Source organism: Pituophis catenifer, unplaced genomic scaffold (genome assembly GCF_029215685.1).
Source record: "Pituophis catenifer annectens isolate HBS135680 unplaced genomic scaffold, rPitCat1.0.hap2 SCAF_2, whole genome shotgun sequence".
Lineage (NCBI taxonomy): Eukaryota > Metazoa > Chordata > Lepidosauria > Squamata > Colubridae > Pituophis > Pituophis catenifer.
In genome coordinates, this window is record NW_027256882.1 from 27,516,333 (window position 1) to 27,540,978 (window position 24,646).

General features: G+C 41.6%; 2 protein-coding genes across 3 annotated transcripts in view; both read right to left on the reverse strand.

Annotated features, from left to right (window-relative positions):
* Nucleotides 1-630: 630 nt before the first annotated feature.
* LOC139311942 (zinc finger protein 436-like) lies at nucleotides 631-5,741 on the reverse strand. Of its 2 annotated transcripts, none has more exons than XM_070936465.1 (2): nucleotides 5,669-5,741; nucleotides 631-3,092 (listed from the first exon to the last, which is right to left on the reverse strand). In XM_070936465.1, the coding sequence occupies exon 2, from the start codon at nucleotides 2,273-2,275 to the stop codon at nucleotides 1,478-1,480; it is 798 nt and encodes a 265-aa protein (XP_070792566.1). In that variant the 5' UTR covers nucleotides 2,276-3,092; nucleotides 5,669-5,741; the 3' UTR covers nucleotides 631-1,477. The 2 variants fall into 2 exon arrangements, with proteins under 2 accessions (XP_070792566.1, XP_070792564.1); XM_070936463.1 differs by having other exon boundaries at nucleotides 5,665-5,733.
* A 2,099-nt stretch (nucleotides 5,742-7,840) lies between these two features.
* The window catches only part of LOC139310035 (zinc finger protein 208-like), a 38,515-nt gene continuing 21,709 nt past the window's right edge, over nucleotides 7,841-24,646 (reverse strand). The window contains exons 6-8 of the mRNA XM_070934206.1: nucleotides 23,154-24,126; nucleotides 21,072-23,069; nucleotides 7,841-10,124 (exon numbers count right to left, since the gene is read on the reverse strand). Coding sequence (XP_070790307.1) covers nucleotides 9,022-10,124; nucleotides 21,072-23,069; nucleotides 23,154-24,126 — 4,074 coding nt within the window. The 3' untranslated portion in view covers nucleotides 7,841-9,021. The remainder of the gene's footprint in view (nucleotides 10,125-21,071; nucleotides 23,070-23,153; nucleotides 24,127-24,646) is intronic.

Below are 24,646 nucleotides of genomic sequence, written 5' to 3' on the forward strand. Positions count from 1 at the left end.
AGTGCTAGTGAAAATTGGAAAGGGGAGAATGTAGTGGAATAACTAGAGGAAGCAGGACTGGCTCGATCGATTGTAAACAGCGGCATTTTATTCCAACAACTCAAGTCTCTTTGGAGCTCAACCAACCTGCCTCTTGTGCACACCAGTCTCTCTTCCCCAAAATGCTCTGCAGGCAGTTATTGGAGCTCCCAGGCCTGTTCCTTGACCTGAGAATCTTTTATCTCTCAATATATATCACAGAACTCTCTTGATCTCTTTGTAATGATGTTTGTAAACACAGTGGAAAGCTTATTTTTCAGTGCGGATTATGCAACCAGTAAAAGAGCTAAAATTAAAATTGAAAACATCCATGGATAGGGCTGTTCCCTTACACGGGCAGAGAGAAACAGGGATGCAGCAGTCACCAGAAAGGGAATCTGGGCATGTAAGAGAGGCAGATTCAGGTGCTGCATCTCAAAGCAAGCCCACCTGGACAGGGCTGCCCATTGGCCAAGCCCACCTGGACGCCTCTCTGGTCTGTCACCCATCTTTCAGATGCCACTAACCTCCTCCTAACATGGTTCAAGCCCTCGGAGGGAGCCCCTCCAGCCACAATTCCTCTGAAGTCAGATCTCCCCAAGTCTTCTCCTCTTCCTCCCCTCCACACACTGGGAGGCTGAGTCTCCCCAGAAGCCACAGGGGAACATGGAAACATTGGTGCCCAACCTTTCAGAAAACACCAGGACACTTCACCCTGGGAGCTGGGCTGCACCAAGGCGTCAGGCTGAGAGGAAGGAGAGGGGCTTGAAGGAAGGATTTTAAGGGGATTGGAGAGCCATTCACAGAAGCAGCAACCAAGGAGGACAAGCGACTGGATGGACCATTTTTAATGCAAAGTAAGTTTACTGCCAAGGGCATTCCCCATACATTCTCCCACATATTAAAAGTTTCTTGTAGGATACAGGGGGTGGGGCAAGCCTGGGCCTGAACTAGCCCTCCATGAGTTTTCCCCAACACTGAGGTAGCCAGTGTCCTATTTAGCGACTTGCACATTCATTTAACAGCTGCATAAGAGAGATCAGTGGGTGGAGTTAGTTAATCAAAGCACTGTCGCCATTGCTAAATGCATCCATAAGAGGTAGGCCTCATTACAGTTGTATCTCGAGGATTACTTGTATGCTGGCTGGCGAATTGTGAGGATCAAAATCTGGTGGACACCAATATAGAAGGCTGAAACTCCAAATGTAGGATTTCAATAATCTCTATACAAAAAACACCACCCACAGGTCGTTTTGAGAAATTTCACAAATTCTGTAAAAGGAAATATCCAATAACCTCAACACAGACAGGTAGTTAGCCTTTATCAAACTAATATTTTCCATTTTTTTCTCCCAACCTAAAATTATAATCCTGGGAGATGCTGACTAAAACGAATCAAGTCACAATTCAAATTGTCAATTTCTCACTTACACTTCCAATCGGAAATCAGAAATGGAATTCAAGCCTTCTCTAAACCTGGTAGCGTTTGCCTCATATGTATTACCTTGTGTGCAATAAAGGATGATTTTCGTCTGAAATACCGTTCACAGACAGGACATCTGAAAGGTTTTTCCCCTGTGTGTAGAACTACATGACTAATAAGACTAGATCTACTACTGAAATCTTTCCCACAATCCGGACATTCGTATGGTTTCTCTCCTGTGTGAGTCCTTTGGTGTATCACCAGGCTAGAATTCTGACTGAAATGTTTGCCACAATCAGGACATTCAAAGGGTTTCTCTCCTGTGTGAGTCCTTTGGTGTGTCATCAGGTTGGAATTCTGACTGAAACGTTTGCCACAATCAGGACATTCAAAGGGTTTCTCTCCTGTGTGAGTCCTCTGGTGTGTTGCCAGGTTAGAATTCTGACTGAAACTTCTGCCACAATCAAGACATTCAAAGGGTTTCTCACCTGTGTGAGTCCTCTGATGGTTTACCAGGTCAGAATTCTGACTGAAACTTTTCCCACAATCAGGACATTCAAAGGGTTTCTCTCCTGTGTGAGTCCTCAGGTGTTTAACCAAATTGGAATTCCAACTGAAACGTTTTCCACAATCAGAACATTCAAAGGGTTTCTCTCCTGTGTGAGTCCTCTGATGAATCACCAGGCTTGAATTCTGACTGAAACCTTTCCCACAATCAGGACATTCAAAGGGTTTCTCTCCTGTGTGAGTCCTCTGGTGTATCACCAGGTGGGAATTTGCAATGAAACCTTTCCCACAATCAGGACAGTTATATGATTTCTTTCCTGTGTGCATTCTCTAGTGTACCACCAGGTTGGAATTCCGACCGAAAGTTTTCCCACAATCAGCATATTCAAAGGGTTTCTCTCCTGTGTGAGTCCTCTGATGTATCACCACGTTGCCATACTTGCAAAAGCATTTACTGCATTGGGAGCAGTTACAGGCCTTCTCTCCTGTTGGGTCCTTTCATGAAACACAAGGGAACTGGTGTAACTAAATCGTTTCCCACATTTGCTTTCCTCCAGTGTAGATCCTAGTATGCATAATCTGTGATTTGCTATGTGTGCTTTACCCACAATAGGCACTTCTATGGCCTTTTTCCACCACTGATGTTCTTGAAGAGGTCAAAATACATGTGTATTTTGTTGGGGTGTGTGCACTGAGGGAGTTCAACCAATCTCATTGTACAAATGTTGTGCACTGACAATAAAAATTTGAAATTTGTGGCCTTTTGTTCCATGGAGCTTTGATTCAAGCTACTGTTTTCTTCCTCACAGGGCAAGGCCTGTATTACTGTCTAGAGACCTGCATTACTTTCTACCTTTTGTGGCTATCCAATTGTCTTTTTCCGCCCCGCTCACCGCTAGATATTTCCCTCTTTTTCTGAATGGAAAAAATAATCTCCTTTGCCATTTTCATGTAATCTATTGCTGAGTTCTGAATCCTCTGCTTTTTCCAGTTTGAAATCTTTCTTGATTTTCTCCCCTTTGTCTCTCACCAGCTGGGGAAAGAGAAGAATTGTGTGCTTTTCTGAAGGCTGAGTTTGCTTTCATTTTCAAAGTTGCTGGTCATTCTCAGTTATCCAGAGTGCTCTCATTGGTATCCTCTTCATCTGTAAGATTTAAATAAAAGTGTAAGTTTAAAATTGTTTCTTTATAAAATGGTTGCACAAGATGCGAAAAAAGTATATATTACAAGTAAAAAACAAACATGCTTGAACACTGGAAGACTATAACAGAATTACAGAGTTGGAATGGATCTTGGAAGTCTTCTAATCCAACCCCATGCTCAGGCAGGCAGCTCTATACCAAATGTTTTTATGATGTTGGTATCTAACTTTGAATAAATTTTCAAGAATGTATAAAGGCACCTTGAATGTTGGAAATGTAAATAAAAGATTTTATCATTTATGGTGGACATGTGACAAAGAAATATTGGAGAAGGATTCATATCTTCATACAGAAGATTCTTAAAGAAAATATAAAGATAAAACCAGAAAGTTTTTTTAGTGGATAAAGAACTTGAAAAAAAATGAAACTTTTCTCTTTCTCTTTTCCTCCCATTTTTCCATTAGTTTTATTGCTACTTTGCACTTTTGTATTTTACGTTTTGATGACGTGTAAAAATAAATTCTTAGCACTGTAAAGGGTTATTACGAAATATATCTAGAAGTTCTTGGGATGGATTATACAATTGTAGATAGATGTATACAGAGAGAAGTACAAAACACACATCTACAAGTATGTACATAGGTGGAAAATCCATGTGTTTTTAGCCTGAAAGCTGTCCCTAAACCCAAAATGGTTACAGTCAAACCTTCTGTGCTAATTTAAGAGATATGGGGGTTTAATTGATAAAATGATGCCTAAAGACTCTGCAAGATTTGAAACACCACTTTTGCCATGGAAGTCCTCCGTTCCAAGTAAGGGCAGAAAATACTGTCCACAGCCATTCTGGTGACATTCCTATTGAAGCAGTCCTCACTTACTGACTGCACTTGGGACTGGCATATGTGTCACTAAGTAGCCTGATCAGGAAGCATGATATCACATGAAAGCGCCAACTTAAATCTGTTCCTCTGCAGTTGTTAAGGGAATCACTGTGGGACAATTTTACCTGACTGTGGCTGGCAACTTCCTGCTGGCATCCCCACTGATTTTGCTTGACAAGAATCTAGCTGGGAAAGTCACAAATGGGGATCCCGAGTGTGGGATGCTGAAACCATCATAAATGTGCACCGGTTGGCAGAACCCAAATTGTTGCAATTCCTTTTCTTTCACCTTCATAACCACTGGAATTGCTGGCTTGTTCAGGTCACTGAACAAGTGCTACAGTGAGCGCTAATTTGTGGACCAGATGTATATCTGCTTTACTGTGCCATTGTAACTTTGAAGGCTCAGGGATCAAATGGTAAGTGAGGACTACCTATACAACTGAACATCCCAAAGGTTCTCAAAGCTATTTTTAAAAAAGTGCTGGCTTAAACCCAGTTGAACCTGATTAATACATGGATGGGGCACCAATAAGAAATCAAATGCTTATTGGCTAGTTCAGGGCTCAGCAACCTGTGTCTCTGGAGCTGCATGTGGCTCTTTCATCTCCTTGTTGCTGATCAGCTCCACAATTGATAGGGCTTTCAGTTAGGACAGGTAGAGGAAAAAGGATGCCCCACTAGGAAGCAACTCTATGGTGGGGAAACCAACTTCCGGTCAGCAGAGAAAAAAGGACGCTGCGATAGGAGAATTTGATGTAGGACCTGGATTTCCAGTCGGGTCCAAAATTGAACGGGACCTTCCGGTTAGGACATTTGAGGCTCTTTGGGTGTTTACGGTTGCCGACCCCTGGGCTACATATTTGAAATAAAAAAGCAAAAATCCCAGATGAGATTTCTGGGGATTTCCGATATTATTGCCAAAAAACCCAGCAGGTCCATAACAGAACAACAGAGGTGGAAGGGATCTTGGAGATCTTCTAGATCTAGACCAATCCCCTGCTCAGTCAGGGGGAGAGCCCGTACCATTTTGGATAAAGGGCTGTCCAGTTTCTTCTTAAAGGTTCTTGAGGAACCTAACAACTATGTTGTGCAAAAAATAGAGAAGATAATTAGAGGGTCAGCTATACTGGATTTAATACTTACAAATAGGAAGGTTCGTTTGAAGAGAAGAAATGAAAGAGGAAGAAACATGACTGGGGGCTTGAGGCGAAAAGATATGAAGAACAGTTGTAGGAATTGGGTAGGTCTAGTCTGGTGAACAGAAGGATTAGAGGTGACCTGTTCCAATACTTGAGGTGCTGCCACAAAGAAGAGAAGATTAACTTCTTCTCCAAAGCACCAGAAGGCAAGGCAAGAAGTAATGGATGGAAAGCAATGAAGGAGAGAAGCATCCTAGAAACCAGAAGAAATTTCCTGACAGCGACCAGTGGAAGGAAGGGCTTCCCTGCCCAAGTTGTGGGTGCTTCTCACTGGAGGCTCTGAAGAAGATACTGGACGGCCATTTGTCTGAAATGGTCCAAGTTCTCTTGCTTGAGCAGAGGGTTGGACTACATGACCGCCAAGGTCCCACCCAACTCCGTTTTTCTATATTCTATTCTATGTTCCGGTTGCTTCTCTGCTTCCACGCAGCGGAGGAAATCAAGCAGCCTTTCCTGCTCCCAGCCTCTCCTCCGACCTGCCCTCCACTCACCCACCAGCTGCTGCTTCGGCTCTTGGAAGAGCAGAGAAGCCACTCGGCGCACCACCTTCCTCCCGTGAGCGATCCGGTAGATCCAGCCCTTCCCTCCCCTCCCCTCCCCTCTAGCAATGCAGTACTTGATGGTTTTAACTCCTTAAGGATCAGCCCCAGATGCCTCTGTAGCGACGGCTTCCTAGGCGCCGATGTTGCCCATCTGACCGCCATCTCCCGATAGGAGGCGGTAAAACAGGCTCCTCCCGTCTCTACCCATTACGGCGTTTGCGAGACGTTTTCACCGATTCCACGCCGTCAAGTCAGTTTCCACTCCTGGCAGCCGATGCGAGTGAAATAGTGAAACGTGACCCTACTTAACTTGGGAAGATTAGCTACAGGCTGAGCCTTAAACGTTCATAAAGTTATTAAAGAATTACAGAATAAGAGTTGGAAGGGACCAATTCTCCATGCAGGGAACCCTATACTGTTCCGGACAAATGGCTCTCCAGTCGCCTCTTAAAAAACACGGGTGATGGAGCAGCCACAACTTCTGGAGCCAAGCCATTCCACTGATCAATTGTTCCGACTGACAGGAAGTTTCTCCTTGATTCTAGGTTGGATCCCTTTCTGATATGTCTCCCTCTGTTCCTTCTCGTCCTACTCTCAGGAGCTTTGCAGAATAGGCTCCCCCCCCCCTTTCTGTGTCAACCCAGCTCAATTCTGGTTGTATGTCGAGGATTACCTGTAGCATCTGTTGGAAGAAATATCTTTCTGGGTTCAGTTCCAAGTGGGGAAAAAGACACTGGATTCATGGAAGTTGGACAGGATTAATGGTGGACAGGATCACATGCCTTGAAGATCTTCATTTTTGCATAGCCTAAAGAATTTCTCTGAACAACCTTCCCAATTTCCAGAGGAGGTAGATTTCCACCTTGATTTTTTCCGAGGCAGGCACCTTGGGCAAAACCCTTAGAGGGTGTTACATTGTAAAAAGCTGATCTAGAGATTCCTGATCTTTTTTTGGTGTGACTCTCAGTGGAGATCAAAACTGCTCTACATCCTGTCAGAAGAAAAATGCAGGTCCAGTTCCAAGCTGGGAATAAATGGAGGCTGTTTAAGAAAGGAAGTCAGTTTATTGATGAGCAGAACCAGCCTGTGGTTCCAGGGCAGCTGACCGACTGGTTGAACGAGTAGATCAGTGGTTCTCAACCTGTGGGTCGGGATCCCTTTGGGGGTCGAATGACCCTTTCACAGGGGTCGCCTAAGACCATCGGAAAACACATATTTTCAATGGTTTTAGGAATAATTTTATGGTTGGGGGTCACCACAACAGGAGGAACTGTATTAAAGGGTCGCAGCATTAGGAAGGTTGAGAACCACTGGAGATGAATCTTTATTGGTTTCTGTGATGCTGCTGGAGTTGTATAATGTAGTGAGCTCTGTTTTGCTATTCTAATGGTGGTGGGTTAATCCTATTATATCCTGTTCTTAGATGCCCCAAAGGTGCTTTTTCAGAAGGCAATTGGAGTTCCTTCTTTGTTTTCTTTTGAAGATGTTTCCCTTCTCATCCAAGAAGCTTCTTCAGCTCTGACAGGATAGTGGGGAATGGAATCCTGTCAGAACTGAAGAAGCTTCTTGGATGAGAAGCAAAACATCTTCAAAAGAAAAAAACAAACAAGAAAGTCCAGTTGCCTTTGGGACAACCATGACAAACCCACTGGCACAACCAATGGCTGCTTTAGGGGTTGTAAACTTACAAGGAAAACCTTAGTTGTCAGTTTGAAATGTCCTAATTTTATTGTCTCAGACTGGCAATGCTGGAGAAGACCATCCCTGAATCTGAGAATGCCAATCAAAACAGATCCAGTTTAGCCATTCTAATTTTTTAACTCTGCATAAAGAAATGTCATTCTTTCATAGAATTTAGGACTGAGGTAAATAGCAATGCAACAAATTAAGAGGCAGAAGACTAATTACAGCTCACATCAGAGGCAGAGTGGCTGGATTGAGGTTCTAGTGAAACTGAAAATTTAAATTTATAATGAGGGAAATGAAGCTGAAGAAGACAGATTGGTTATAGTGGTGCAGAATGCAAAAGAGACAGATTACAGGTAGATTAATAATTGTAGAGTGTTAGAAACCCAATGTATGCATGGAGAACTCACCAGTGAAGAATTGAGAAAGGGGCTTTGTGTTACAATGTTATTAATTTTATTATTAAACTTATTCACTGCACATCTTTGAGGCCATTCCGAGTGCCTTGCCTTGCCCTAACATTCATAGCAACATTGAGGCCACCCGATTTTTTCTTTGCCAAAAGATATTGATACTTCTTACATTACACAATGCATTATTAAAAATGAAAGATTTTCCACCGTTCAACTTGTTCCTCATATCGCCACCACCAAAGGGGATACAATAGAAATGTCAGAGTGCTGTTATTACCCAGCAGCCATCAAAGGGACACAACCAGGCACCTCCAAGAAAATAAGATCAAAGCAGGAGTTGCTAATAAAACTTTTAGATCCTGTCATCAAAGCCACGATCCCTTTTCTCAACTCAATATTTTTTCTAGATGCAAAGGAGAGGAGGCAGCTATGAGGCCTGGTGGGGTGGGAGTCAGGCCTAAGGACTGCGGGGACGCAGCAGGAGAGGAAAAAAGCCTTTGGGGACCCTGTGGATGGGGAAAAGGCCTGTGGGGACTCTGTGGGGAAGGAAACACCTGTGGGGGTCCTGGGAGGGAAATGGCTATAGGGACCCTGTGGGAGAGGGCAAAGCTTGGAAGGATCCTGTGGAGAGGGAAATGCTTGATAACAAACAAAAAAAAAAAAAAAAAATCCCAGATAGTACACCTTTTTCAAATTAATATTTTCCATTTTTTCTCTCCAATCACAGGTCTACTTCTGAAATATCTTTCAATAAAATAAATGAGGCCAGAACTTAAATAGTCAATTTCTCACCTACACTTCCAATGACAGATCAAAAATGAAGTTTGGCCTTCTCTAAACTCATCAACTTTTGCCTAATGTGGATTTCCTTGACTTTTACTCCTGTGTGTAAACCTACATTACTTATAGGCCATATGTATTGTTAAAATGGGGATTTTTCACACAATCCAGACATTCAAAGGGTCTCTCTCCTGTGTGAGTTCTTTAGTGTATCGCCAGGTTGGAAATCCGACTGAAAAGTTTCCCACAATCTGGACACTCATGCGGTTTGTTTCCTGTGTGGGTCCTTTGATGTTTCACAAGGTTGGAATTCTGACTGAAAATTTTGCCACAATCTGAACACTCATATGGCTTCTCTCCTGTGGGAATCCTCAGGCATTTCACCAGGTTAGAATAGTAAGTGAAACTTTTCCCACACTCTGGACATTCATACAGTTTCTCTCGTGTGAGTCCTCTGGTGTACCACCAAGTTGGACCTATGACAGAAACTTTTCCCACAATCAGGACATTCAAAAGGTTTCTCTCCTGTGTGAGTCCTCTGATGTTTAACAAAATTGGAATTCTCACTGAAATGTTTCCCACAATCAGGACATTCAAAGGGTTTCTCCCCTGTGTGAGTCCTCTGGTGTATCACCAGGCTTGAATTCTGACTGAAACATTTCCCACAATCAGGACATTCAAAGGGTTTCTCCCCTGTGTGTGTCCTCTGGTGTTTCACCAGACTGGAATTCTGACTGAAACGTTTCCCACAATCTGGACATTCAAAGCGTTTCTCTCCTGTGTGTGTCCTCTGGTGCTCCAACAGGTGGGAATTCTGATTGAATCCTTTCCCACAAACAGGACATTCAAAGGGTTTCTCTCCTGTGTGAGTCCTCTGGTGTATCACCAGGCTGCAGAACCAACTGAAACTTTTCCCACAATCAGGACATTCAAAGGGTTTCTCCCCTGTGTGAGTCCTCTGGTGTTTCACCAAATTGGAATTCAAACTGAAACATTTGCCACAATCAGAACATTCAAAGGGTTTCTCTCCTGTGTGAGTCCTCTGGTGTTCCAACAGGTGGGAATTCTGATTGAAACATTTCCCACAAACAGGACATTCAAAGGGTTTCTCTTCTGTGTGAGTCCTCTGGTGTATCACCAGGCTGGAGTTCCAACTGAAACTTTTCCCACAATCAGGACATTCAAAGGGTTTTTCTCCTGTGTGAGTCCTCTGATGGTTTACCAGGTCGTAATTCTGACTGAAACTTTTCCCACAATCAGGACATTCAAAGGGTTTCTCTCCTGTGTGAATCCTCTGATGTTTAAGCAAATTGGAATTCCAAGTGAAACGTTTGCTACAATCGGAACATTCAAAGGGTTTCTCTCCTGTGTGAGTCCTCTGATGAATCACCAGGCTTGAATTCTGACTGAAACCTTTCCCACAATCAGGACATTCAAAGGGTTTCTCTCCTGTGTGAGTCCTCTGGTGTTTAACTAAATGGGAATTCAAACTGAAACGTTTGCCACAATCAGGACATTCAAAGGGTTTCTCTCCTGTGTGAGTCCTCTGGTGTTTAAGCAAATTGGAATTCCAACTAAAACGTTTGCCACAATCAGAACATTCAAAGGGTTTCTCTCCTGTGTGAGTCCTCTGATGAATCACCAGGCTTGAATTCTGACTGAAACCTTTCCCACAATCAACACATTCAAAGGGTTTTTCTCCTGTGTGAGTCCTCTGGTGTATCACCAGGTGGGAATTTGCAATGAAACTTTTCCCACAATCAGGACAGTTATATGATTTCTTTCCTGTGTGCATCCTCTAGTATATCACCACGTTGGAATTCTAACTGACAATCAGAACATTCAAAGAGTTTTCCCCTCCTGTGAGTCCTCTGATGTATCACCAAGTTGCCATGCTTGCAAAAACACTTACTGCATTGGGAGCAGCTATAGGGCTTCTTCCTGTGTGGGTTCTTTCATGAACCACAAGGGAACTGGTCTTACTAAATCGTTTCTCACATTCGGATAATTTGTATGGCTTTCCTCCAGTGTGGATCCTAGTATGCATAATCTGTGATTTGTTATGTGAGCTTTTCCCACAATAGGCACACCTATGGAGCTTTTCCACCACTGATGTTCTTGAAGAGGTCAAAAATACGTGTGATCTTTTGTTGCATAGAGCTTTGATTCAAACTATTGTTTTCTTCCTCACAGGGCAAGGCCTGCATTACTGTCTACCTTTTGTGGCTATCCAATTGTCTTTTTCCTCCTCATTCACCTCTAGATATTTCCCTCTTTCTCAATGGAAAATGTAATCTATTGTTGAGTTCTGCATATTCTACTTTTTCCAGTTTGAAATCTCTTCTTTTCTCCCCTTTGTCTCTCACCAGTTGGGGAAAGAGAAGAATTGTGTGCTTTTCTGAAGGCTCAATTTGCTTTCATTTTCAAAGTTGCTGGTTATTCTCAGTTGTCCGAAGTGCTCTTATTGGTATCCTCTTCATCTGTAAGATTTAAATAAAAGTGTAAGTTTAAAATTGTTTCTTTATAAAATGGTTGCAGAAGAGGTGAAAATTATACATTACAAGTAAAAAGGAAACATGCCACAATACTGAAATAGCTTCTAATGTTAATTATGATTCATTTGACACATTGCAGATAACTGAGATCAAAGTTCAAATATACATTTAATCATGAAGACTTGGAGAAATGGAAGAATCTTCAATTGTCACTTATGGGAAGGATAGCAATTATAAAGATGAATTTATTACCAAGATTATTATTTCTATTTATTTGTTTGTTTGTTTGTTTGTTTGTTTGTTTTATATGCCGCCCTTCTCCGGAGACTCAGGGCGGCTTACAATGCATTAAGCAATAGCCTTCATACTTTTGTATATACCTGCTTAGTAGGGCTTTTTTGCCCCCCCACCCAAGCAGTGTTCTATTTCTATACAAAGTCAGCTTATTGCCCCCACAAACCGGGTCCTCATTTTACCTACCTTGAAAGGATGGAAGGCTGAGTCAACCTTGAGCCTGGTGAGAATTGAACTTGCAGTAATTGCAGGCAGCTAAGTGCTACTTTTAACAGTAGTTTAGTCTGCTGTGCCACCAGGCTCCTATTTTATCGATATTTCAGACAATACCGAGCCTGGATAGCTCAACAGACTAAGCACTGTAATTTAACACCAGCTGTCTGCAATTAAAGTAAGATCGAATCTCGCCAGGCTCAAGGTTGACTCAGCCTTCCATCCTTTCTAAGGTAGGTAAATTGAGGACCCAGTTTGTGGGGGCAATAAGCTGACTTTGTATAAAAATATACAAAAGGATGAAGGCTATTGCTTAACGCACTGTAAGCCGCCCTGAGTCTCCGGAGAAGGGCGGCATATAAATCAAATTAAAAAAAAAAAAATTGAAAATACTTATTTTCAATATCTAAATAAGATAATAAGGAAATTTATATGGCAAGCCAAAAAAGCAAGAATAAGTTTAAAAATGATTCAGGATACAAGATTACAAGGAGGATTCGGACTCCTGAATTGGGAATTATATTATCAAGCAGCAGCATTGACATGGTTGAAAGAATGGATTGAATTAAGAAATATAAGACTATTAACATGGAAGGACATGATTTACAATTGGGTTGGCATGCTTTTTTATGGTATGGTAGAAGTAAGATACAAACGTACTTTCAAAGACATTATTATTATTATTATTATTATTATTATTATTATTATTATTGTTGTTATTTATATACCGCCCTTCTCCTGAAGGACTCAGGGCGGTGAACAGCCATGATCAAATACATAAATATAAAAATTAAAAACAATTTAAAACCAGATTAAATACTTTGGCCCACAATTAAAAATATCCCATTAAAATCCAATTTAAAATTTAAAACCGTTAAAATTAGGCTAGCCCGGCTTGCTGTAAGAACAAAGTCTTCAGGGCACGGTGGAAGGTGCGCAGGCCTGGGATCCTCCATACCTCCGGGGGCAGCTCGTTCCAGAGGGCAGGAGCCCCCACTGAGAAGGCTCTTCCTGGGGGGTCGCCAGTCGACATTGTCTGACCGACAGCAACCCGAGGAGCCCCGCCCTGTGGGAGCGTACTGGCCGGTGGGAGGCTGTCGGTTGCAGAAGGCGGTCCCGTAAGTACCCAGGTCCTAAGCCATGGAGCGCTTTAAAGATGTTAATCAACACTTTGAATCGCACCCGGAAGACCACTGGAAGCCAATGCAGCTCACGCAGGAGAGGGGTTACATGGGAGCGCCCCGCCGTTCCCATAATCACCCGCGCGGCCGCATTTTGGACCAGCTGGAGCCTCCGGATGCTCTTCAAGGGGAGCCCCATGTAGAGAGCATTGCAGTAGTCCAGTCGGGAAGTGACGAGGGCATGACTGACTGTGCGCAGGGAGTCCCGATCCAGAAAGGGACACAACTGGCGGATCAGGCGAACCTGATAAAAAGCCCCCCTGGCCACGGCCATCATATGCCCTTCTAAAGATAGCCGCGCGTCCAGGAGGACACCCAAGTTGCGAACCCTCTCCGTGGGGGTTTATAAAAGAAATGCATTGTTATTGGTATGGGGAAAAGTTAAGAGATAAATATTATGTGAAAATACCAATATGGTTATCAACAATGTAAGCTTTAATTCACCCAAATGTTTTTAATCTTGGAAATATTGTTAGATATAAAGATTTGTTAACAAATAAGGTGGAGTTGAAAGGGAAACATGAACTGGAAGAACAGAGAATTGAAATGGATTGGTATATGTACATGCAGATACAAACAAAATATGAAAAGGATGTTAAACTACAGGGTTTTTATTTAGAGAAGACTGAGCTTGATAAGATACTCACGGGAACAGAGGATAAATTAATTAAAAAATGTTACAGTTTTCTACTAAATATAGAACCAGAGGAAGAACAAGTAAAAAAAACAATGATAGCCTGGGCAAAAAACTTTGGATATTCAATTGAATTGGATAAATGGCAACAATTATGGGAAAGAAATTATAAATTAACAATGTCCACTGCATATAAGGAAAATCAATATAAAATGTTTTATAGATGACATATGCCCCCTGAGAAACTGGCAAAAATGTTTAAAGATAAATCAGCTAAATGTTGGAAATGTCACCAGTTACCAGGTTCATATTACCATATGTGGTGGACATGCCCCGAAGCGAAAAACTATTGGAATAAAATTAAGTTATGGGTGGAGAAAATGATACAACAACGTATAGATTTGAAACCAGTGCTATTCCTACTGGGTATCTTACCAGAGAAAATTAGTAAAGATAATATATATTTGATTATACATGTAATAACAGCGGCAAGGATTGTTTATATACAAAATTGGAAAGCAGAGAATATACCTTCGGAGGGAGAAGTAATTAATTTTTGTTAGATTGTGCAGAAATAAATAGTTTAACTATGATGATAAAGGAAAGAGAAGATTCAGAATATTTTAAGATATGGAATAAATTTTACTATTGGTTAGAAAAAAGATACAAATAAGTTTTTAAGAAAGATTGAAAAAAAAATTGGTTGTAATTAGAATATTATATTAGTGGAAAATCTTTGTAATAGATTTGGTGAGATTGAAGACAGAAGAAGTAGAGAAGAGAAGAAACTTTTGAAGATAACACCGAAATGTCACATGGAAGAAATGAATGATGTACTAAATGTTTGTTGTCTTAAAAAAAAAAAAACTTTAAATATATAGATATATCTATATATATACATATATATATATATACACATACATTCAAACATAAAATATACTTGTTGACTTGGGTCAATCACAAATTCTTCATGCTGCAATTATTGGGTAGAATCAATTTAATTTAAACTATGGTAGGTGGACATCTCTAAGTTTATATGGCAAGGGGAAAAAACCAAAAATTAAACATAAATTATTGCAAGGTGGTAAGGAGAGAGATTTGAGTTGACCAGATTTGAAATTGTATTTTGATGCTTGTTGTTTTCTGGTAATGAGTGAGTGACTCTTGAAAATAAGAGGTTCCTTGAGCTTGACAGGCATGAATAAAGATTTTGATGGCACAGCTCTTTATGGGATGATAAGGTTAAACCAAATATTGATTTTAATCATCATTTTGTTAGACATGCCTTCCTCTTTGGGTGTCTCCCCAGGAAGCTTTTTTAGAAAAGAAATGGTGGCGAGGCCAGACTGGGGGATTTATGGTCAAGTAATATCATTCAATTATCATGATCCTATCCTCAAATCTAAAGAGGGAGTTGGAATCAGAAGGATGTATGCCATTGATTTATATATTTACAATTGAAAGGCAAAAAGGACTATGGATACGATTTTGTGAAAAATGAATTGGAAATGAATTGTTGAACATATTAAGCATGCTAAGGTTTATAAACTGCTATTGAAATTGAATTTCAGCCCTGGGGCCCATCTTTTCTTTTGGATCTTCAGGGCTGCCACATTTAGTGCCTGGGAAATCGGGAGTGGGGATTGTGAGCTGGTTGAGATATATAGCCATAACAATATTCTTTTCTCTGCTATTTTTTAATAAGTGCTGGCTTAAACACAGCTGAACCTGATTAATACATGGATGGGGCACCAATAGGAAATCAAATGTTTGTTGGCTAGATATGGAAATAAAAGCAAAAAACCCAGAAGACATTTCTGACATTATTGCCAAAAAACCCAGCAGGTCCATAACAGAACAACAGAGTTCGAAGGGATCTTGGAGATCTTCTAGATCTAGACCAATCCCCTGCTCAGTCAGGGGGAAAGCCAGTACCATTCTGGATAAATGGCTGTCCAGTTTCTTCTTAAAGGTTCCTGAGGAACATGACAACTCTGTCATGCAAAAGATAAAGGAGATAATTAGACTATACTGGACTTAATACTGAACAGGAAGGTTCATTTGAAGAGAAGAAATGAAAGAGCAACCAACATGACTGGGGGCTTGAGGCGAAAACATGTGAAGAACAGTTGTAGGAATTGGGTAGGTCTAGTCTGGTGAAAAGAAGGATTAGAGGTGACATGTTCCAATACTTGAGGTGCTGCCACAAAGAAGAGAAGATTAACTTCTTCTCCAAAGCACCAGAAGGCAAGGCAAGAAGTAATGGATGGAAAGCAATGAAGGAGAGAAGCATCTTAGAAACCAGAAGAAATTTCCTGACAGCGACCAGTGGAAGGAAGGGCTTCCCTGCCCAAATTGTGGGTGATTCTCACTGGAGGCTCTGAAGAAGATACTGGACGGCCATTTGTCTGAAATGGTCCAAGTTCTCTTGCTTGAGCAGAGGGTTGGACTACATGACCGCCAAGGTCCCATCCAACTCTGTTTTTCTATATTCTATTCTATGTTCCGGTTGCTTCTCTGCTTCCACGCAGCGGAGGAAATCAAGCAGCCTTTCCTGCTCCCAGCCTCTCCTCCGACCTGCCCTCCACTCACCCACCAGCTGCTGCTTCGGCTCTTGGAAGCGCAGAGAAGCCACTCGGCGCACCACCTTCCTCCCGTGAGCGATCCGGTAGATCCAGCCCTTCCCTCCCCTCCCCTCTAGCAATGCAGTACTTGATGGTTTTAACTCCTTAAGGCTCAGCCCCAGATGCCTCTTTACTGTAGCGACGGCTTCCTAGGCGCCGATGTTGCCCATCTGACCGCCATCTCCCGATAGGAGGCGGTAAAACAGGCTCGTCCCGTCTCTACCTGTGAAGGCGTTTGCAAGACGTTTTCTCCGATTCCACGCCACCAAGTCAGTTTCCACTCCTGGCAGCCGATGCGAGTGAAATAATGAAACGTGACCCTACTTAACTTGGGAAGATTAGCTACAGGCTGAGCCCTAAACGTTCATAAAGTTATTAAAGAATTACAGAATAAGAGTTGGAAGGGACCAATTCTCCATGCAGGGAACCCTATACTGTTCCGGACAAATGGCTCTCCAGTCGCCTCTTAAAAAACACGGGTGATGGAGCACCCACAACTTCTGGAGCCAAACCATTCCACTGATCAATTGTTCCGACTGACAGGAAGTTGCTCTTTAATTCTAGGTTGGATCCCTTTCTGATATGTCTCCCTCTGGTCCTTCTCGTCCTACTCTCAGGAGCTTTGAAGAATACCCCCCCCCCCCTTTCTGTGTCAACCCAGCTCAATTGTGGTTGTATGTCGAGGATTACCTGCAGCATCTGTTGGAAGAAATATCTTTCTGGGTTCAGTTCCAACTGGGGAAAAAGACACTGGATTCATGGAAGTTGCTTGGAAAGAAGGTTAATGGTGGACAGGATCACATGCCTTGAAGATGTTGGGTGAAGAAAAAAAAGGGAAGAGATGCTGAGAGTGCCTGAGTTTTATACTCTCTCTGGGCTTTTGAATTTGAGCTTGCTGATTGGTTGCATGACTCCCATGGGGCCATGCAGGGGCAATCTGTAGGCTGTCCTGAGTCCCATGCTTGGTTGAGCCTTGCTGTGTGATGTAATCTTCCCAGCTGCCATGTGGACAGTTCTGTTGCTAGATGGGTAGAGGGCTAATCCTACCTTTGTTGGAGCTTGGGTGAGAGCATTTGCCTATGAATAGACCTAGCAATCTCTTTATCTCTTAAGTGAGGATGATAGGGGCTATTAATAGTGAGTCCATTTCCTGCTTAAAAACATGTTTCTCCATTTGTCATTCAGGGAAATATAATATTCTGCTTTTTTAATATTTCCTGAAATATTTCAGTCTTCTAGGAGAGGGGTGGGTGCTAACTTCCTACATATCTTTTCATCTTCATTCTTGCAGAGCCTAAAGAATTGCTCTGAGCAACCTCCTCAATTTCCAGAGGAGCTACATTTCCACCTTGATTATTCCGAGGCAGGCACCTTGGGTAAAACCCTTGGAGGGTGTTACTTTGTAAAAAGCTGATCTAGAGATTCCTGATCCCTTTTTGGTGTGACTCTCAGTGAAGATCAAAAATGCTCTACATCCTGTTAGAAGAAAAATCCAGGTCCAGTTCCAAGCTGGGAATAAAATGGAGGCTGTTTAAGCAACGAAGTCTGTTTATTGATAAGCTGAACCAGCCTGTGGTTCCAGACAGCTGACCGACTGGCTGAATGAGTGGATGGATGTTTATAGGTGTAGGAAGTGTAGGAAGTTAGCACCCACCCCTTTCCTAGAGGAATGAAATATTTTGGGAAATATTAAAAAGGCAGAATATTATGTTTCCCTGGATGAGAAATGGAGAAGCATGTTTTAAAGACAAAGCAACTCCCACCTTCCTGCCTGCCCCCCTTTTGTCAATAGGCCAGAGGCAGAAACTCAAAACATCTTTCCAAGCAGTCTCCATGTTTCCAGTGTCTTTCACCACTTGGAGCTGAACCCAGAAGGATATTTCTTCTTACAGAAGTTAGCACCCACCCCTCTCCTAGAAGAATGAAATATTTTAGGAAATATTAAAAAGGCAGAATATTATGTTGTCAAGCCCTGGCTTGCCATACCTGGGGGGTATGGGGGAATGGCTGCCGGGGGCGGCGTGACGGCTGCGGGAGTGGCGTGGCTTCAGCACCTGACGTCCCAGGTGCTCCCAACGGCTTCTTGCTCCTTTGGCCAGCAGGTCCTTTTCCATCAGCTGAGTGGTGCTGATGGTGGAACAGTGGAAGGGCGGAGGACTGTGAATCGCCATTTCGTAGCTTCTGTGGTTCCTAATGGCTGCGCCTGCGCCATGATAGCCAGGGAGACTCAGGAGGAGGAATAAACACAGCCGGATGCTGGCTATGGGGGTGGACTGGGCCGTGGGCATGCCTATGTTAATTCAGAGCTATTTACAACGCTGGCAGTAGCTCCCAGCGCTGACTTTGTATCTGTCAAACTCAGTCCTGCTGGACTGCGGCGGCATTAAAACCTGCAGCAAGTAACCTTGTTTCCGAGTTTGATTTGCCTGGAAAGGAACGCCTGTGATATATTTCCCTGGATGAGAAATGGAGAAACATGTTTTTTTAGGCAGGAAACAAACTCACTCTTAATAGCCCCCACCCTCCTCAATAGCCCACAGCAGATGTCTGCACTTAAGAGATAGCTAGGTCTATTCATAAGCAAATGCCCTCACCCAAAATCCAACAAAGGTAGGATTAGCCTTCTAATCCTAATTGGAGCGGAATTGGTGAACACTGTATGGAACTGGGTGAGAAGAATCCTTTTTATTTAATGTGTAACTCCAAAAGAATATCCAGGAAAAGAGAGACTCATAATTATTTTTAAAATGGCTGCGACTTAACACCTTGAGTAAAACTTTAAAATGGAAGGAAAAAGAATCAAAGGTAAGAAAACAGAAAATTTGCTAAAAATACAGAAAGTTGGATTTTCAAATTGGACAGGCGTTGGTTTTGGATAGGCATTTTAAAATGCTGGAGTTATTTACATAAAAAGCTAACCATATTTATATTTTGGAGTATTCCAGTAAAATTGGATAAAAATGGTTAATATTGAAATCTGATTTAAGATTGCCACCTGCTGCCAAAGGAAGGTACAACATATTCCCAAAATCCTGGAAAGACTTGGCTCTTGGAGATCTAAGTGTGATAATAACATTAATGACGGTTAATCTTGAATATGTTTGAATAATATGGTGATGGGTATAAAAATAACATATTGAAATATTGAAGAATCAAACAATAGAAGATTATAACTTAACCTAAATATATGTATTATTAGTAGAATTATATAAGTTTGTTAAATGTAACAAATATGATTACCAACATTCTATTTGTAGTAAAAGGAATGATATTCAGAATTTGATCAGCATAAAAACAACATACTAAAATATTGAACAACTTAATAAGGAAAGATTAGAATTTAACAAAAACATGTGTATTATTAGAATTATGTAACGTCAAACGTAAATATGATATTATTTTATTTGTAGTAAAATGTGACTAGAAAGGGAATATTTTTAAATATAACAGTGGCATAACTAAAAATGAGATTATAATTTAATATAAATGTGTGTATTACTATTAGAACTATATAAGTCTTAAATACAACAAATATGATTATTAATATTTTATTTGTAGTAAAAGGAGTGACATTTAGTATATGGAGATTGGCATAAAAATAACATACTGAAATATCGAATAATCAAATAATGAAAGATTATAATTGAACAAAATAGGTGTATTATTACTAAAACTATATAAGATTGTCAACTGTATTAAATATGAAGAATATTGTTTTATTTGTACCAAAATGTAAGACGCTCCGGTGTCACACTGTTCACATAACAATATGTTTGTAAAAAAATAAAAAATAAAAAACTTGGGGGGGGGGGAAAGAATTTGGGTGGTACAGAACGTAAATGTTAATCCTATCACTGGAGATGAAGGTCTTTCTTAATGAACACAAACTATCTGCTGGGGGCTATTAAGAAAGACTGCTTTCTTTCTTTAAAAGCCTGTTTCTCCATTTCTCCTTTTGGGAAATATAATATTCTGCCTCTATAAACGATTTCCTGTGGCTCCTTGTTGTGGCCCCCCAGCTGCCAGGGGAGGCCTGTTCCAGATGCACATATGCACAGAGCAGTTAGGAGAGGTGAAAAAAGGAGGACAAGGAGTCCACTCAGGAAGCAAATGCTGAATGGCTCCTCCCTGGGAATAAATAGAAGGAAAGGGGAGTGGTTGTTCTAGGAGACAACAGTCCTTTTTCTGGAGATTTTGCTCATTGTGTTTCATGCAACAAAGACTGCTTGCCAGAACTTAATTTGCAGCCTTTTCGTTGGGAGCTCAAGGGTTTGCAATTATCCTGAGGAACTGATAATTGATTGCTTATTTGTACCCTATAACTATCATTAACTGCTGTACCTTATGATTCTTGATGAACGTATCTTTTATGTGCACTGAGAGCATATGCACCAAGACAAATTCCTTGTCTGTCCAATCCCACTTGGCCAATAAAAATTCTATTCTATTCTATGTGTAAAGCTACATTACTTAAAGGTAATTTGTATGGTTTCTCTCCTGTATAATTCTGAGTGAAATCTTTCCCACAATCAGGACATTCAAAGGGTTTCTCTCCCGTGTGAGTCCTCTGGTGTATCACAAGGTGGGAATTTGCAATGAAACGTTTCCCACAATCAGGACAGTAATATGATTTCTTTCCTGTGTGCATCCTCTAGTGTCACACCAGGTTGAAATTCTGACTGAATTTTTTCCCACAGTGTGGACATCCATATGGTTTTTCTCCTGTGTGAGCCCTCTGGTGTTTCACCAGGTCAGAACAGTAAGTGAAACTTTTCACACACTCTGGTCACTCGTATGGCTTCACTCCTGTATAACTCCTCTGGTGTATCAGTAGATCAGAATTCCGACTGAAACTTTCCACAATCTGGACATTCATATTGTTTCTCTCGTGTGAGTCCTCTGGTGTTTCACCAGTTTGGAATTCTCACTGAATTTTTTCCCACAAACCGGACATTCAAAGGGTTTCTCCCCTGTGTGAGTCCTTTGATGTATCAACAGGCTGGACCTATGACAGAAACTTTTCCTACAATCAGGACGATCAAAGAGTTTCCCCCTTTTGTGAGTCCTCTGGTGTTTCACCAGGCTGGAATTCTGACTGAATCGTTTCCCACAAACAGGACATTCAAAGGGTTTCTCTCCTGTGTGAGTCCTCTGGTGTACCACCAAGCTGGACTTCTGACTGAAACTTTTCCCACAATCAGGACATTCAAAGGGTTTCGCTCCTGTGTGAGTCCTCTGGTGTTGAACCAAATGGGAATTCAAACTGAAATGTTTGCCACAATCAGGACATTCAAAGGGTTTCTCTCCTGTGTGAGTCCTTTGGTGTTTTGCCAGGTTGGAATTCTGACTGAAACTTTTCCCACAATCAGAACATTCAAAGGGTTTCTCTCCTGTGTGAGTCCTCTGATGAATCACCAGGCTTGAATTCTGACTGAAACCTTTCCCACAATCAGGACATTCAAAGGGTTTTTCTCCTGTGTGAGTCCTCTGGTGATCCAACAGGTGGAAATTTGCAATGAAACTTTTCCCACAATCAGGACATTCAAAGGGTTTCTCTCCTGTGTGAGTCCTCTGATGTTGAACCAAATGGGAATTCAAACTGAAATGTTTGCCACAATGAGAACATTCAAAGGGTTTCTCTCCTGTGTGAGTCCTCTGGTGTTGAACCAAATTGGAATTCAAACTGAAATGTTTGCCACAATCAGAACATTCAAAGGGTTTCTCTCCTGTGTGAGTCCTCTGATGAATCACCAGGCTTGAATTCTGACTGAAACTTTTCCCACAATCAGGACATTCAAAGGGTTTCTCTCCTGTATGAGATCTCTGGTGTATCACCAGGTAGGAATTCTGACTAAAACGTTTCCCACAATCAGGACATTCAAAGGGTTTCTCTCCTGTGTGAGTCCTCTGGTGTTTCACCAGGCTGGAATTTTGACTGAAACTTTTCCCACAATCAGGACATTCAAAGGGTTTCTGCCCTGTGTGAGTCCTCTGGTGTTTCACCAAACTGGAATTACAGCTGAAACGTTTGCCACAATCAGAACATTCAAATGGTTTTTCTCCTGTGTGTGTCCTCTGGTGTTTCACCAGGATGGAATTCCGACTGAAACTTTTCCCACAATCAGGACATTCAAACAGTTTCTCCCCTGTGTGACTCCTCTGATGTTTAACCAAGCTAGAATTCAAACTGAAACTTTTCCTACAATCAGGACATTCAAAGGGTTTTTCTTCTGTGTGAGTCCTCTGATGAATCAGCAGGCTTGAATTCCGACTGAAACTTTTTTCACAATCAGTACATTCAAAGGGTTTTTCTCCTGTGTGAGTTCTCTGGTGTTTAACCAAATTGGAATTCCAACTGAAACGTTTTCCACAATCAGAACATTCAAAGGGTTTCTCTCCTGTGTGAGTCCTCTGATGAATCACCAGGCTTGAATTCTGACTGAAACCTTTCCCACAATCAGGACATTCAAAGGGTTTTTCTCCTGTGTGAGTCCTCTGGTGATCCAACAGGTGGGAATTTCCAATGAAACTTTTCCCACAATCAGGACATTCAAAGGGTTTCTCTCCTGTGTGAGTCCTCTGATGAATCACCAGGCTTGAATTCTGACTGAAACCTTTCCCACAATCAGGACATTCAAAGGGTTTCTCTCCTGTGTGAGTCCTCTGATGAATCACCAGGCTTGAATTCTGACTGAAACTTTTCCCACAATCAGGACATTCAAAGGGTTTCTCTCCTGTGTGAGTCCTCTGGTGTTGAACCAAATTGGAATTCCAACTGAAACGTTTGCCACAATCAGAACATTCAAAGGGTTTCTCTCCTGTGTGTGTCCTCTGGTGTTCCACCAGGATGTAATTCTGACTGAATCGTTTCCCACAAACAGGACATTCAAAGGGTTTCTCCCCTGTGTGAGTCCTCTGATGTTTAACCAAACTGGAATTCCAACTGAAACGTTTGCCACAATCAGAACATTCAAATGGTTTCTCTCCTGTGTGTGTCCTCTGGTGCTTCACCAGAATGGAATTCCGACTGAAACCTTTCCCACAATCAGGACATTCAAAGGGTTTTTCTCCTGTGTGAGTCCTCTGGTGTGTCACCAGGTCATAATTCTGACTGAAACTTTTCCCACAATCAGGACATTCAAAGGGTTTCTCCCCTGTGTGAGTCCTCTGATGTTTAACCAAACTGGAATTACAACTGAAACGTATGCCACAATCAGGACATTCAAATGGTTTCTCTCCTGTGTGTGTCCTCTGGTGTTCCACCAGGATGGAATTCCGACTGAAACTTTTCCCACACTCAGGACATTCAAAGGGTTTTTCTCCTGTGTGAGTCCTCTGGTGTTTCACCAGGTCATTATTCTGACTGAAACTTTTCCCACAATCAGGACATTCAAAGGGTTTCTCCCCTGTGTGAGTCCTCTGATGTTTAACCAAGCTGGAATTCAAACTGAAACTTTTCCCACAATCAGGACATTCAAAGGGTTTTTCTCCTGTGTGAGTCCTCTGATGAATCAGCAGGCTTGATTTCCGACTGAAACTTTTTTCGCAATCAGTACATTCAAAGGGTTTTTCTCCTGTGTGAGTTCTCTGGTGTTTAACCAAAGCGGAATTCCAACTGAAACGTTTTCCACAATCAGAACATTCAAAGGGTTTCTCTCCTGTGTGAGTCCTCTGGTGTTGAACCAAATTGGAATTCAAACTGAAATCTTTGCCACAATCAGAACATTGAAAGGGTTTCTCTCCTGTGTGAGTCCTCTGATGAATCACCAGGCTTGAATTCTGACTGAAACCTTTCCCACAATCAGGACATTCAAAGGGTTTCTCCCCTTTGTGAGTTCTCTGGTGTTTCACCAGGCTGGAATTCCGACTGAATCGTTTCCCACAAACAGGACATTCAAAGGGTTTCTCTCCTGTGTGAGTCCTCTGGTGTACCACCAAGCTGGACTTCTGACTGAAACTTTTCCCACAATCAGGACATTCAAAGGGTTTCTCTCCTGTGTGAGTCCTCTGGTGTTGAACCAAATGGGAATTCAAACTGAAACGTTTTCCACAATCAGGACAGTTGTATGATTTCTTTCCTGTGTGCATCCTCTAGTGTACCACCACGTTGGAATTCTGACTGAAAGTTTCCCCACAATCAGCAAATTCAAAGGGTTTTCCCCTCCTTCTAGGTATTTCCCTCTTTTTCTGCATGGAAAAAAATAATTTTCATGTAATCTACTGTTGAGTTCTGCATACTCTACTTTTTCCAGTTTGAAATCTCTTCTTGATTTTCTCCCCTTTGTCTCTTACCAGCTGGGAAAAGAGAATTGTGTGCTTTTCTGAGGGCTCAATTTGCTTTCATTTTCAAAGTTGCTGGTTATTCTCAGTTGTCCAGAGCGCTCTTATTGGTATCCTCTTCATCTGTAAGATTTAAATAAAAGTGCAAGTTTAAAATTGTTTCTTTATATAATGGTTGCAGAAGATGTGAAAAAAGTATACATTACAAGTAAAAAGCAAACATGCCACAATGCTGGAATAGCTTCTAATGTTAATTATGATTCTTTTGACACATTGCAGATTACTGAGATCCAAGTTCAAATATACATTCAATCATGAAATACACTTCTTG